Source organism: Orycteropus afer, unplaced genomic scaffold (assembly GCF_000298275.1).
Source record: "Orycteropus afer afer isolate SDZICR_OR568_19922 unplaced genomic scaffold, OryAfe1.0 scaffold00072, whole genome shotgun sequence".
In the NCBI taxonomy this organism is placed as follows: domain Eukaryota; kingdom Metazoa; phylum Chordata; class Mammalia; order Tubulidentata; family Orycteropodidae; genus Orycteropus; species Orycteropus afer.
Genome location: NW_006921659.1, coordinates 9,317,499 through 9,333,431, shown reverse-complemented (window position 1 = coordinate 9,333,431; position 15,933 = coordinate 9,317,499). Strand labels below are relative to the sequence as shown.

General features: G+C 37.9%; 1 protein-coding gene across 1 annotated transcript in view; it reads right to left on the bottom strand.

Annotated features, from left to right (window-relative positions):
• Positions 1–15,933, bottom strand: part of LOC103196991 (prolyl endopeptidase) — a 193,429-nt gene that overhangs the window by 96,223 nt on the left and 81,273 nt on the right. The window contains exons 7-8 of the mRNA XM_042780943.1: positions 15,165–15,270; positions 1,802–1,993 (exon numbers count right to left, since the gene is read on the bottom strand). Coding sequence (XP_042636877.1) covers positions 1,802–1,993; positions 15,165–15,270 — 298 coding nt within the window. The remainder of the gene's footprint in view (positions 1–1,801; positions 1,994–15,164; positions 15,271–15,933) is intronic.

Sequence of the window (15,933 nt, the reverse complement as noted above, 5' to 3'; positions counted from 1 at the left end):
AATTTACACTGTCTTGGGAAATATTTACAATATCTTTGATAGCTCCCTATAAAAGAATCATTTTTACAATACAATTTCAGCCTAAAATATACCCAGGGCACCCAACACAAAGACTCATGCTACCAAAGTCTCATTTGGACATACCAATGCACAAGGTCAAAGCATGTGAAACTGTGCTGAGACTGGCACTAAAGAAGCATTTGGTAACTGCTGGCTATTACCACCCTTAGAAGCAAAGATAGTGAGACCTTGTTTTGTTTACTTTGGACACATCATCAGGAAAGACAAACAGCTAGAGAAGAACATCATGGTTGGTAAAGCAGAGGGTCAATAAAAATGAGGAAAACCTCCTCAATGATATGGATTCACACAGTGGCTGCAACAATGGGCTCAAACATACCAACTGTGAGGATAATGCAGGACCAGGCAATATTTTGTTCTGTTATACATAAGGTCTCCATGAGGTGGAGCTGATTTGATGGCAACTAATAAACAACACCACCACTTTTAGGAAGGGTAGTATGGCTTCATTTTGGTAGGCACAAAGTTACCAGAGTGTCAACAAAACAGATCTCTTACATGAAGGTGTTGAAACAAATGGCCAAAAACCCATTCCATGACTTGTGGATCTTTTTTCCAGATGTAAACAGAAGTCAGAAAGTGAATGAAAGGTTTTGAGGAGACAACTGAAGAGATTTCCTTTGAAAGAGCTCTGACCACAGTGTAAGGCCCTTTTCTCACTGTGGAGAGTGTGACAGTGTCATTACCTTCTAACTCCAGCCCAAGGCAGAGCAATGTTGCCTGACCCAAACCTGAGGAGTTAAAGAGGCTGTGAATGGAACATGTAGAGGGGAAAAAAAGCTGACTAACTGCTTTAGGTGTACAGTCAGGGATGAGCTGCTGACTCAGGGTTACAGATGTGGGTTTTGCAGGAAACAGCAGGAAAGAGGTAGTCTTAGTTCTTGTCCAATAGGACTTGTTAGAGGGGCGAGAAGATGCCCACTACAGAAAAGGGTGGAGGAGGGTAGCCAGATGCCCAGAGGCCGAGGTGAGTGTCAAGCAAACATTTTCTCCAGGGTCAAGGGAGAAAGGCCTTTGCATTTTTGGATGGTCCTAGATTTTAACCTATCAGCAGAAGTTTACCTCCAAGTCAACTCTTCATTGGCCCTAAAGTCTAACTTCTCTTTTTGTGCAAAAATGCTGTTAGCAGAATTAATGAGTTTTATTCTAATCAAATCACAGAGCAAATAAATAAAAGAGAACTTAAAGGCACTCTGAAACAAGACTGTTTCCGAAGTTCTCAAGAGGTTAATGTAGTTCAGTGCACACAGCAGCCTTCACAATGGGTTTCAATTAACTCTGACAATATTCTCTTGCCTAATAAGAGGAAGGCAAATCCACCTTCAGATCTAAAATGGGTATACTGTAACTGCTAAAAGTTATTCAAAATCAACAAGGTGCTGAATCAAAATGGTTTTAAAAATGGAATGTCAGTCATTATGAGCAGACAACAGCTACACAAAGATGACTGATAATTTTTTACAAAGCAGGTCCTTTGAAAGTCTGTATTCATACCTTCACAATTTTTATGAAGACCCTGCATTGCTACATGGTATCATACTAAGCTACAAAGTTATCATACAGTAAACACTTGGTTGCACTATCTGGACACTTTTCTCAATGATTAGAAGTTCAAAGTTCTTAACTTTGTAATTGATTGTCAGAGAATGAGAGATGTACCAACTTCTTGACAATCTTACTAAAACCAAATGTACAATTTTCAGGTAACATGTAATCTTACCTAACACATCTTTCTCATGTTCAGGGACAAGCACTTTCCACTTAGACTCATCAGGATCCATGAAGTCGATGTTGATCAGGTGGTAGTTGGGAGAATGGCGATTTGTCTTGAATGTAAACACTGTCCCCTCATTGGTTACGTAGTCATATTCTGCATCAAAGTTGTCTATCAGCTTCACCCATTTCAGAATTCCTGGTAAAACATCAAGCATTCTTATCACTTCTCCAATGTTTAAAAGTTTTTTTTTTTTTTTGAGGAGGGGACGATAGGAGGAGGTAGAATCTTATCTATCTGTTTAGATCACAAAGTAGAGATATTTGGAAGATCTGAGAACAAGTTGTGGGTGAATTAAAAGTTTTGTGTTAAATGCTAAGGAGCCTTGAGAACTCTGGCAATGAGGGGGAAATGAAGGATCTCTTCCTCTGGTCCACCACCCCATGTATCTGTTGTTGTTGTTATGTGCCGTCGAGTTGGACCCGACTCATAGCGACCCCTCCTTGGGTTTCTGAGGCAATATCACTACAGAAGTAGATTGCCCCATCTTCCTTCTGAGGAGTGGCTGGTGGGTTTGAACCGCCAGCCTTCTGGTTAGCAGTCAAGTGCCTTAGCCACTGTGCTACCTTTTTGACCTGAGCAGAAGAGTCTTTGAGTCTTCAAATCTGTGACTTCTTTCTACTTCTACCACTATCTCACCATTCCCTCCTGGACTACAGCAGTGGTTATTGACCAGGGGTGATTTGTACCCCAAAAGGTATTCGGCAACAGTTGGAGACATTTTTGATTCTCATAATTGGGGGTAAGGGGTGCCACTGGCATCTAGTGGTTAGAGGCCAGGGATGCTGTTAAACACAGGACAGCCTCCAGCAACAAAGACTGACTTAGCCAAAATGTCAGTGGTGCTGAAGCTGACAAACCTGATCGACAGCATTAGCTCTTCAGGCAGCCACTCTTGATTGCCACAACATAGCAGCCACTACAATGTTTAACATCCGAAATTGGTTTATGTTAGTGCCCTTCTCAGAAATCTTCAATGACTTTTCCATTACACTTTGAGTAAAATTCAAATTCCTTTTCATGGCCTCCATCTTCCTGCATGTTTCAGTCCTTGCCTACTTAGCCAACTTGAGCTTGTTCCAACTCTCACTTCACCCAGGCCTTGAGTAGTACTGGCCTTTGTTAGATTTCTTATATGCTTCAGGGTTTTGACACAGGCTATTTCTTCTGCCTGGTCTACCCTCAAATGGCTAGTTACTTCTAATTGGTACTTAGTTTATTTCTTCATAGCACCTCTCTCTCAAGACACACTCATGTACTTAGTTTGTTTAGTATTTGTCTTTTTTATTCACTATTTCATATTCAGCACCTAAATAGAGGGGTAGGTATTTCAAAGGTGAAAAATAAAGTTGGTGTTGAATGAAAGGAAAAACACTTTCCAGACCTTTAGTCCTAATAATTGCTTGGGAACTATCACTATAAAAAGTCTTGACTAACTAGTGCCATTTTTAAATATGAAGTGAAAGCAAAACAGAAAAAAAGTAAAACCCTACTGGGAGGACATCTCTCTTCGCAATATTATATATCTGGCATCAATGTTCAGAGAATACCTGGAAAGTTTTATAAACAAGAAAGTTTTATGACTTCTAAACTAATGGAAAGCAATGCCAGGCCTTGCTATTCTCCAATCATCTACTACTTTCAATTTCACAGCAAAATTGCTACATTAATTTGGATAGTTCATTTATATTCCTTCAATCTTTCAAAGCCATTTTATACTCATTATCTCATAGATCTTAATAGCATATCTTTATATAATTTGTTGTTGAATTAAATGTATCAGGGAAAATATAATCCCATGGTAGAGAGAGAGTGAATTTTGTGGTCAGACATATCTGATTAAAACCCCAGCCCTATTCCTACTGAGTTGTGTGACCCTGAGCTAGCTTCCCTAAGCTTCATTTTCTCAACTGTAAACAGAAAATAGTATGTAAATGTGAAAATTATTATAAAGTACTCACTAGTTCCTCACACACACAAAAATTCAACAGATATTACTTTAAAATAAAGGAATGGAATTAAAACTAATAATAACATAAGCAGCTAAAAAAAAAAAAAGCCAATAGTTTTTCTACCTACCAGCAATACTCAGTTAGAAAACATGGAAAACAAAACAAAACAAAAAACCTCATTTACAAAAGAAGCAAAAGTAATAAAATAGTTTGGAATGCACTTAACAAGAAAGTGGAGTCTATATAAAGTAAGCTCTGATCTTTTTTTTTTTTTTTAACCAAAACCCAAACCCACTGCCATTGAGTTGATTCTGACTCCCAGAATAACTAGAAACACAAACCATATCTCTAGATGGGATGACTAAATATCTCAAAAATGCAAAATACCCCAGAGGAAATCTAAAACTTACACAATTCCAATCAAAATCTAAATGAGACTTTCAAGGAGTTTGACATCATTGTAAGTTCATTGGGAAGAATAAATATGAAAGGGCAATCTATAAATTCTTTAGAAAAGAATGAGGGGAAGGAATGCATTCCTCCTCCACCCTTCTCCTGAAGGTGGTTGTTGTTGTTAAGTGCTGTCCAGTCAGACCCAACTCATAGTGAGCCCTCTTTGGGTTTCCCAGGCAGTATCACTATGGAAGTAGATCGCCCCATCTTCCTTCCGAGGACTGGCTGATGGGTTTGAACCACCAGCCTCTGGTTAGCAGTCAAGTGCCTTAGGCACTACACTACCAGGGCCTCTTCCTCCTGAAGGTAGTCACTGGCTCTCATGGTAAGCACTTGTTTGCTTTTCTTTTGTACTTCTGCTTTTATATGCATATAGAAATACTACAGTCTAGTTTTGCCTCATTTTTGAACTTCACATATAATAAATCATACAAACACATTTTTTTTTTTTTCTTTTCTATCTGGTTTCTTTCACTTGAGATGTTTATGAGAGTATTTATCCTCTGGTTATTGTTAGAGTTTTCTAGTTAAATCCTATCATGCCCAAAGAACATACTTTGCATGATTTCAATCCTTTTAAATTTGAGACAAGCTTGATAGCCCAGTTTAAAAAAAAACAACTTAAAAATGTTCCTGTGTGGAACTGAAAAGAACATGCATTCTTTACCCATTGAGTACGACATGATAAATAAGTCTACTGAGTCACTTGTTAATCACATTGTTCAATCTACATCTTTACTAATTTTTTTGGCCACTTGGTCTATCAGTCAGAGAAAGGTATATAAAAATCTTCTTCTATAATTCTGAATTTTTCCATTTTTACTTGTATTTCTGTTAATTGTTGCTTCTTATAGTTTAACATCATGCTATTAGACATGCAACTTTAGAATTATTATTAGCAAATAAAACTAAATGAAACTTTATGAAGTTTTCTTTGTCATAATGCTTTTTGTTTTAAAGTCTGCTTTGGTATTAAGACAGTCACATCATTCTCATGGTGATAACTTGGACTAATTATTAGTCACTTCCTGATTAGCTCTGTGAAGTCTTCAAATGAGTATTTTCCCCCAAGCTTTTCTAGTAGTCTTCTGCAGAATGGTTGGTCCCAATTATGTAGTTTACAACTTCTGGAAAAAGTTTGCTCTTCTCTGTATCTTTTTTTTAATTGTGATTTGGGTGAAAATTTATAGAGCAAATTCACTTTCCATACAGCAGTTCACATACACTTTGTCTCATGACATTGACCACAGTTTACCACAATGCAACAGCTCCCCTCCCACTTCCTCTCCATAGTTACCTCTTCCCTGTGTCCATCCCTCCATGCATTCCTGCCCCCTGAACTGTCTTCCTGTGCAGAAACAGCCCTTCATTCTCCCATGATTGTTCTCTCCAAGGAGTGTATCTACCTCAGGTAAATGTTCAACCCATATGCCTGTCTTTTGTTTGGCTGGAAGCCACAGGTGTGGGCTCAATTCCAGACCTGAAGGGCACCTAGGGGCCATAGTCTCAGTGGTTCCACCATGATCTATCAGACCAGCAAACTTGCCGCCCCCCCCCCTTTTTTCCAAATGATTTTGAGTTTTGTTTCACATAGTTCTCCCTCTCTATCCAGGATCTCCTACATAGATCCCCCTCTGAGTTCTTCTCCATATCTCTTAAACTCTTATGTTTTCCATCTCTTAAGGCAGCATTCTAGGTAATTTCCTTGCATCTATAGTTCATTCGTTAATTTTCTCGTCAACTGTGTCTAATCTCCTCTTTTACCTAAAAGCTAAAATTTTTAATGTTAGTGGTTATAGATTTGATTTCTGTAAGTTCTACTTAGTCCTTTTCCAAATCTATTCAGTGATTCGTTACATGATCTTATTTCCTGCATATGTTTCCAAGCTTCTTCTTTTTTTAAAGTTTTATCACACTAATTAGGAGTCCTGGTGGCATAATTGTTAAGCACTCAGCTGCTAACCAAAGGGCTGGTGTTTGAATCCACCCAGCGGCTCTGTGGGAAAAAGACCTGTCTTTCTACTCTGTTCTACTCTGTCTCAGGGGTCGTTGCTATTAGTCAAAAATCAGCTCGATGGCACCTAGCAGCAACAACAACCACATCCTTTATTTTTTTAAAAAAAGTTAAATATATTTATTGTACACTAGGAGTCTAATTTCATTTGCTGGTATTTCTGCTAGCTCAATTTCTCATGCTGGTGAATTTCTCAAGATTCTGCATTTATGAGTTTTGACTATGAACTGCTGACTTCTCTTGAAACATGTGTGGGTATTTTTAAGGCCTGGGTTGAACCTGTGCTCTGCCAGAGAGGATTTGTATTTGCTTCTGTTAGCCTCCTGAGATTCAGCCAACCAAGCAGCACTTTAAATGAAATTCTCGGCAAGAGGATCTTTGGACTTCATGGGCATAATCAATTCAACCTGAACCCATGTGAAGTTCAGCTTTCCTTATGTTTTAGGAGGAGAATTCATGTGCTGCCTTCCCTTAACCCAATAGTCCCAAAGTAAAGATGGCTGGGTTTCCTTACTGTACCTTCCTCTTGCATTAGCACCCCTCATCACTGGTAGGTTTATTTCTCAATCATCCTTACACCATGACCATCTCTCATTAGATATTCTACCTTATAGGATTCTAAGCCAAAAAACAAACTCACTGCCATTGAGTCAGATCTGACTCATAGTGATCCCTCCTTGGGTTTATCAGGCAGTATCTCTATGGAAGTAGATTGTCCAGTCTTCCTTCCAATGAGTGGCTGGTGGGTATGATCTGCCAGCCTTCTGGTGAGCAGTAAAATGCCTTAGGCACTATGCCACCAGAGCTCCTATATCTACTACCCTACCTTCCTGGGGCAGCCATCAAAAGGAAGCCCTACCTCCAACTTTCAGAAGAAACATTCAGGGACAATCCAGCTTACATCTCAAGATTCCTGCTTTCATTTTGTCTTTGCCCTCTATGTTTTCCCTTCTCTTGTACCTGACAATTTACTTACAATAAACTTTTTATAGCATTTCAGTTGTTTCAATTAAAAGGCTAATCAGAGTATACAATCTGCCAAGCTCTTGGGAACAGTTAATTTTTACAAAAGGCTAAACTCTGCATCTGAGATATAATGATGCTAGTTTCAGTGACAAACTGCCAACCCCAAAAGATTAGTAAGCAGGTGATCCACTCACAGGTAACTGTATCTCAACTTACATAAATGCAACAAAAATGCAATGCACTGCCATCGAGTTGGATCCAGCTTATAGCGAACCCTCCTTGTGTTTCCGAGACATTATCATTATGGAAGTAGATTGCCCAACCTTCCTTCTGAGGAGTGACTGGTGGGTCTGAACCACCAGCCTTCTGGCTAGCAGTCAAACGCCTTAGGCACTACGCCACCAAGAATGGCTTAAAAGGAAAACAAATCATTCCTTAAACAGAGTAACAATTTAAGCTTAAAAAAATTATCTGGCAATGCAAAATTGCCAAATAATCAGAAATAAGAATTGGAAAGGTACATTTTTTTTTTTAAAGATAAGAATGATATAACAAAACTTTCTGGACTATGACACTGGTACACACAAAATCTTAGTTCAGCAAAATGTCAGATTCCTTAAATGTTCCCTTGACAACAAAGCATTTCCTGATGTGAAACCTTTATTTCTCAATGTAACCCTCTTACAGCTTCTTTCTGAAAAGGTCCTGCAGCCAGTGGCATTTATTATGACTAACTAAACAGTCACCCAAGCATCCATCAAAGACCAAATACAATAGAAATATCCTTCAGTACCACTGTACAGTCGGGTGAGCCTGAAGATGTTTAAATAATTCATTTAAACACTTGTTCAAATAATCCAGCTCCACCGATCACTAAAAAACAAAATAGTTTCTGGTTGGTCATTATCCATCACCAAACTCTGAAGCATTAACCTTTGCCATGAGCACATACTTCCTAAGTTCATTCAGAATAAAGAATGTGGCTAGAGTTACACAAATCCAGTTATAAAATTTGAAAAATTGTTCAAAGTACAGGCCTTCCAAGGAGAAGCCCATGAAATCCTTTTGCTGTCCTGATACCCTTGCTCCTCAAGGCTTTGGCCAAGAAATAATTCAAAATAAAAGGTTTTTCAGGTAAACAATGAGCCTCATTCATATTTGCAATTCACAAGTTAGAACACTGTTGATTCAACTGGAAAAGAGGAAAATTACTTTTCAAAAAGAGAATGGCTAAACTCTTTAACCATTTCATTTTTGCCTACCTTTTCTGAGGTCCTTTGTCTGTAAGTAGCATTATTCAAAGCCAACACAATTCAATTCTTGAACCATTCCTCATTAAAGTTAATATGACTTTTTATAAACCTGCTTCTTGGTGGGGAATGATTTGTTTACTGAGTGAGGATTAGTTTAAGTCATTTTATGCTTTTACCCATTATTTTCACTGAAAATCATTAAAGATATTAACCATTTTCATAGAAAAATGTTTTGTAAGTTCTCTGGCAATATAAGATAAAGTGCTTTTATACTTTATAAAACACTAAGGGCTTTACAAGTAACAGGGTAATAGACGCAAAATGTGAATCACGTTCTGATGTTGAAGGGGGCAGAAGACTGTTGTCTTGGACCCGAATGACTGCCTTCCATCACACTTTGCCACGTGATAAAGGTTAGATCATGTGCTCGGAAGTTAACCTGTCATGTGTCTAAACCTTTAAATAGCCTTAGGAAAGCTAAGTGACCACCAGTGTAAGTTTCCTGGGGTCAATAATAGTAATATGAAAATTGAATGAAATTATCTATATTTGTAGCTCAGAACGTGGCACACAGAAAATGCTAAATAAACAATGCTTACTATTATTCCAAATAAACCCAGAGTTCTTCAAATGATAAAGAGAAACTACTTGTGGGTTCTCTGAACAGTGTGATTGGCTAACTCAATTTTTAAGATCAATTTCCATCTCTCATGGCATACAATCATATTCCAGAAAAAGCTCAAAAAATGAATTCTCAAGTAAAATAATAAGTACCAGTATAAAATTACTACTAATACTAATTTTATACTGGTACTTTTTACTTTACCTCAAAATTCACCTTTTACTTGTTATTTTATACTGTTTTGTAAGACATCTGGCTGTTAACCAGAATGTCAGCACTTCAAACCCAAAAGCTGCTCCACAGAAGGAAGATGAGGCAATCTAGTTCCATAAAGATTCACAGCCTTGGAAATCCAGTGGGGGTTGCTGTAAGTCAGAATTGACTTGAAGGCAGTGGGTTTGGTTTGGGTTTTTGGTGTTCTAGTTCTGGTTTTTTTTTTTTTTTTGCATTCCTATTCTGGAACACACAGCACTTTCTAACAACTCTTTATCTTTCATAGGATCCCTCCTCCCCTTTTGGCCTGGCTTTTAACACAATGATGACTTTGCTAAGCTTTGGGAAAATGATCTGTTTTAAAGATTCTGGAATGTTTATCTCCCCTTTTCTACACTACCCCCAAAGAAGGCTCAGCCCACCAGGCATGACAAAGGAGTCAATATTGTCTCAGTTACTTAAAGACAAGAGATCATCTGCCTTATGTTAGCCAGAGAGCTGAATGAACAATTTAAGGGTCCAACAAATACCAAGTTTCATTTTATAGTTATGTGCCATCATGTATTGTAGATTAATTTTTATTCAGGAGAAAGCCAATTTACCTTAATGATACAATAGCATTTAAATGAAGACATGGTGAGAGTTGAACATTTCATCAATCTAAAATGATCTAACTCTTAGCCAAAAAGGAAAAAGCAGAAAAATAGGTTAGTGAAGTCTAGGTGAGGGAGAGGGAAAGCTGCTATTTGCTTACAAAAATCAGTACATCATCTAGGTCAACTGACATAATATAGTGCATAATATTCTATACCCTAATCTGATGAGTAGTATCTGGGGTCTTAAAAACTTGAGAGTGGCCATCTAAGCTACAACTATTGGTCTCTTCCCATCTGGAGCAAAGGAGAGTGAAGGAAACCAAAGACTCAAGGAAGTAATTAGTCTAATGGCCCACATGAACCACAGCCTCTTCCAGCCTGAGACTGGAAGAACTAGATGGTGCCTGGCTACCACTACCACCAACTGCTCTGACCAGGGACACAACAGAAAGTGCTGGATAGAGCAAGAAAAAACATAGAATAAAGAGAAAAACTCAAATTCATAAGAAAAAGGCCAGACTTACTAGACTGATAGAGAATGGAGGAACCCCCAAGACTATCACCCTAAGACACCCTTTTAATCTGGAACTTAATCCACTTCCAGAGGTCATCTTTCAGCCAAATAATACACTGGTCTATAAAATAAATAATAACACCAGTGAGGGATGTGTTCCTTAAAACAATCAACTACAGGAGACCAGATGGCTAACTTTTGCCCAAAAGCAAAAATGAGACACAAAGGGTCAGGGAAACTAGAGGGATAGAAACAGGGAAGGCAGGGTGGAAATGGGGAGAGTGCTGAAACATCACTGGGACAGCACCAATGCCACAGAACAATTTGTTATAAACTATTGAATAGGAAACTAACTTGTTATGTAAGCAATAACAACAAAATCAATATATCAGCATCACCACTCCCTGCCAAGGCCCTTCCTGAATGCTATTAAATTAGCAAAGACCCAAAGGGCTCACTCTAAGGATGGCTAGAGTAAAGAACCACCACTTGTCTGTCAGTGTGTTGTACTGTGGTAAGTTGTACATTGCTGCAATACTGGAGTTATGTCACCAGTATTTTAAATAGCAGTAGAGTCATTTATGGTGGACAGGCTCCAGTAGCACTTCCAGAATAAGACAGACTAAGAAGAAAGGCCTGACATTCTACTTCTAAATTAGCTACTACTAAATCTACCGCTAAATTAGTCCATGAAAAGCTTATGGATCACAGCAGAACACTGACTTGCTTGCTATGATACTTCATCAGGTGGCATCAATCACTGGAGGAGGAAATCATGTATAGGGCCAACAAGGGCAAGGGAGACCTGAGGGAGACTGGAGGAAGACCTTTGGTGACATGTTTTGGCACAAGAGCTGCAACAATGGATTCGAACACGCTGACAAACATGAGGATGGCCCAGGACCTGGCAATGAACGTTTTGTTCAGTTATCCATAAAGTCGCCATGAGTTGGAGTCAACTCCATGGCAGCTAACAACAACAGTGAAGAAAGATGTTAAGTTACTAACAATAAGGATTTTACCTTGTTTATAGTTCTTTTCACTCTACTAGTGATTATTTCTATTTAAAAACCTGATATAATTTTAAATTAGGGGCAAGCAGTCAGTTTCTCTTTTATTGCTAATTGTTCTAAAAAGAAGGTAAAAACCTATCTTACCTTCTACAAGAAGAAAAAGAAACAAGGAAAAAAGGGAACAAGCAAGAAAAAAAGTAACAAAAAAGGGAAAGACAAAGGAGATGAGAAGGAGGGAGCTAAGAGTCTAGAGTGCTCACACCCCAGAGATGTCATAATTCTGAGCTATGTCTATGTGTTGGGTCACCACAACTGTGACCCTGCCTAGGGACAGTGCATTATTAATCTCCATGTCTATCTGTCCATCAGGTGGGGAGCATGCTAAGGTCAGGGACAACCTGCTGTTATTACCATATCACCTAACACAGTGCCTGGCACCAAGTGGGTCACCAATACCTGTCTGTTCCACATAATTAAAAAGAAATAATTTTGACTTAGAAAAGCACAGAAAGTATAACTAAAAAAATCCACACATAAATCACATTAAGCATCAGAGTCAAGACCCAGCTGCCTTTTCTACAGCAGAACTAATAAAATGTCATGCTAGCCTGGTATTCTTAATGGTGCCCTGATACCTCTGCACTTTTGATTTCAAAGTTCCACATGGAAGATGGCTTATCAGGGAGGGCCACCTGAGCACAGAGATTCCTAAAGGGACAAGCAAAGTCATTCAAGACATAGACAATGTGCACCTCCTGAGTATGTGAGGCACTGTTCTAGGTGTGAGGACACTGCAGAGAACAAGGCAGACAAGGCCCTCCTGCAGCTCGTACAGCCTTATACAAAGTGTTTCTACCTTCTGTATGGAGAGAAGAAGAAATCTGAGTAGGGGAAAGGAGCAGAAGGAACAGCTGTAGAGAGAAAATCCAAAAACCCAAACCAACTGCTGTTGAGATGATTCTGACTCATGGCGATCCCATGTGTTTCAGAGTAAACCACATTACACAGGGTTTTCTGGGCTGTAATCTTATAGAAGTAGCCATGCCTTTCTTCCTTGGCACCCCTGGGTAGATTTGAACCACCAAACTTTTGCTTTGTAGCTGAGAGCAAACCATTTGTGACACCCAGGGACCTACAGAAAGAAAGAAAGAAAGAAAGAAAACTAATTTGAGTTGTCCAAAAGACTGAGGAGGTGTGATAAATTATGGAAAAGAGATCCTCTTACCCCTGAGACAAGAAGAGAGTGATTCACCACATTTCTCTGGTAACCAATGGAATGAGGGATACAGTATTCTTTGGAGAAGGCCTGCTTAATTATTTTAAATAGTTGAAAAACTATACAAACTGCAAAGGCACAGATGATATGCCATTTCTATGTGATGCTGAGTGAGGTGAACCATGGGAACCGCCTGTTCAGAAAGGAGAAACCAACAGCTTCAAATGCAGTTACTATGGAAAGGAGGATATGGTCCATAATTTTTAATCAATGTATTGATATTATTCTTAAGTAAAATACTGCAAATGTAAATGGCAGGGTTTAGATTCTCCACCAAAAGGCAAAGGACAAGAGAGAAATCATGCTCCTGGAGAAGCAAGCAGGAGGATGGCCGGCTAGTCAGAGAATGTAAATTCAAAATTCAACGACAAGAGTGCTTTTCCATTCCTTGATTTATGTAGTTTTGTTTTCTCTTTGTCCTGCCTTTTTCTACCATGTAAAATTACCTTTGGCAACTTTTTTCTGCTTCTCATTTTAAACTGTGCATGGCTGACCTCTCAAGGTTTGCTTAAGAGACAGAAATAATTAGAAAATTGTTAGAAAAGAGATTACAGAAATGCTAGAAAAGAGGCTATCTGAATGAATTACTTAGTTCACAAGAAAGGCTATTTAGTGACAACCTAAAAATAATTAGTTTACATGAAAAAATGCTGATAATTCATCCTGTCTTCAAGAGAAAAAAAAAAAAAAGATAAAAATCATAGCAGAAAACCTCTAATATAAAATTAGAGGTTTCAAATTCAGGTCTAGCTCATCTAATATTTCGGTTAAGAAGCTCACTTAACATTTAAGTTAAATATAAACTGTTCTTCCCTTTAGTTTAAAAAGGACATTAAAAATGGGGAAGAGGGTAAGGAACTAGCAAGGAAATGATGCCGGGTGGTAATCTCAGCAAACAGAGAAAGTGTCCTTGAGTTTTGCTGGCCCTTGTCCGTCTCATTCAGTGCTTCACTGTCTATTGTTAAAGAGGACACAGCAACAGCAGATCAGTAAGTAAATATGCCGATCATGTTTTCTTCTCTGGACTGAGGGCAAATTAAGCAAAACAAAATCAAAGTTAATTTGTATCTTTTAATACTACAGTCCCACCTACTAATTTAGAAACAGTAAAGTAACAAATAGAAAAGTACTTTCTTCAGACCGGACACTGTAACCAGAATTTATAATAAATTGCAAAAAGGCAAAGTCTTTTCCACCATCTTAGAAACACACAAGAACATGTGCATGGTAAGAGCACCGTGATATCTGCTGTCACTGTTAATTTTAGATTCACTTTTAAGAGGTTTGCTTAGTTCTATGTCAATCAGACTTGCAACTCAAAGGAGTAATACTTGAGTGGTGGTTTGCTCCTATCACAGAGTGTGAACATTGATGGGGCTGATGCCATTCTCTAGGACCAAAAGGGGTATCTCCCTTTTTTTTCCCTTGACAGAAAACAAACAAAACGTAACATTATAATGGTATGTATTTAACATGACAATAGCAGATGGTGACTGTAGCATGTATTATGTGTACATAATGCTCCATAGTGTCTAAGAATGTTACGATGTGACCTTTGCCCAGAGAAGTTTAAAAAATAATGCAACTCCCAATCAGACATAAATATTTGCATATTCATACTGTAACATAGATTAGATACAAATAGGAGGTAAATTATTTTTAAAAAGTACTGAATGTTGTATGGTTTGAAAATCTGTATCTACAATCTCAAAATACTTTTATTTTACATTAGCCAGACATGGTATAATTACTTTAGTCTATTTCTCTAGGTGCCCCCAGGTCTTTGATAGTTTCTAGGTGTGGGAATTTCTCATAGTGAATTGTGCCAGTTGAAAAGCTTTAAAGGTTCAGAATGGTGGTGAGAACATTTTTTTTCATAAGAGTAAGTCTTAGTTTTGAACTGGTATCAGAAACCCAAGGAGGGGTCACTATGAGTTGGATCCAACTCGACGGCAATGAGTTTTTCAAGTTTTGGTTCTAGGTTTACCAGCATGATGCATAAAGCCCCAGGAAGCTAAAGCAGCTGTAACTGTACATGTGCTCAGTACTGAGGATCTTTTGTGCATACACCTGTTAATTTGGTGAATTCTCACTGGCTTAATATACCACTTTCCTGTGGCAGTTGGCACGATTTCACTGATAGTGATAATGCTTTATGGACCAAAAGGCCAGCTTCCCTGTAATACTTAGGACATTTTCACTCTCATGTGCAAAAAAATTAGGTTAACCTCACTCTACAGAGAAAAGGCCCAAATCAACAGTTAGCTTCATTCAATTTTCCTTCACTTTATGGAATAGTACTGAAACAAAAACATAAAAAACGAGATGATGTGCTAGAATGGAAGAAGGCTTTTTGAGAAATCATTTAGAAGATCAAAATCAGTGCTTGTAAATGGAGCTTCTGGAATAATTATTTGTAATTTGAAAGAAAACTTACCAGTGATACCATTTGATTCCTGCTGTAGGTCACAGTACCAGAGCCGGTTGACTGGATCACAGCCCTCCCTGATTGACAATAAGACATAGCGACCATCGTCAGATAACTATGGAGAAAACAACAGGACAGGTGGCAGATTAGAGAGAGCACTGTTTAATAAAAAGTGAAAAATAAAGGTTAATCTCAAATGCATTATCATTACACCAAATATATGATGTGATAAAGTTGTCAGAAACAAAAGAGGAACATCAATTTTAATTTCTTCACTTATTTTAATCTTAATCAGTTTGTACAGTGAAATATTTCAGTAGACTATACTAGTAGACACAACTGAAAGTCATAATGATGTCAGTGTGATTTTTATTAAAGTTCGAGTCTACTCTTTAACTGTAAATACATGCGATGTGCCATTGTGAATGTTAATATTCTTGACTTTAAGATTTCTTCATTGGCTACATATTTAAAAAGTTGTAAATGATGAGTAAGAATTAGTGAAACATATATGGATACAAAAAACATTCACTGTGGTTCACACTAATCATATTACAAGTATTTATTCAACAGCCCTTTCATGCATATCCTTTCATGATACTGGAGATGAGATGTCTATGCTTTTGTGGATTTGTTTCTCAGTACTAAACAACAGAAGCTCAGATGGCAAAATGAATTCCTACTGACAAAAAACTGATGCAACAAGTTATATTATTGTTTTGAGGTTAAAATGTATATAAATGGTACCTATCTATTTCCTTTTACAACTATTTTTTTT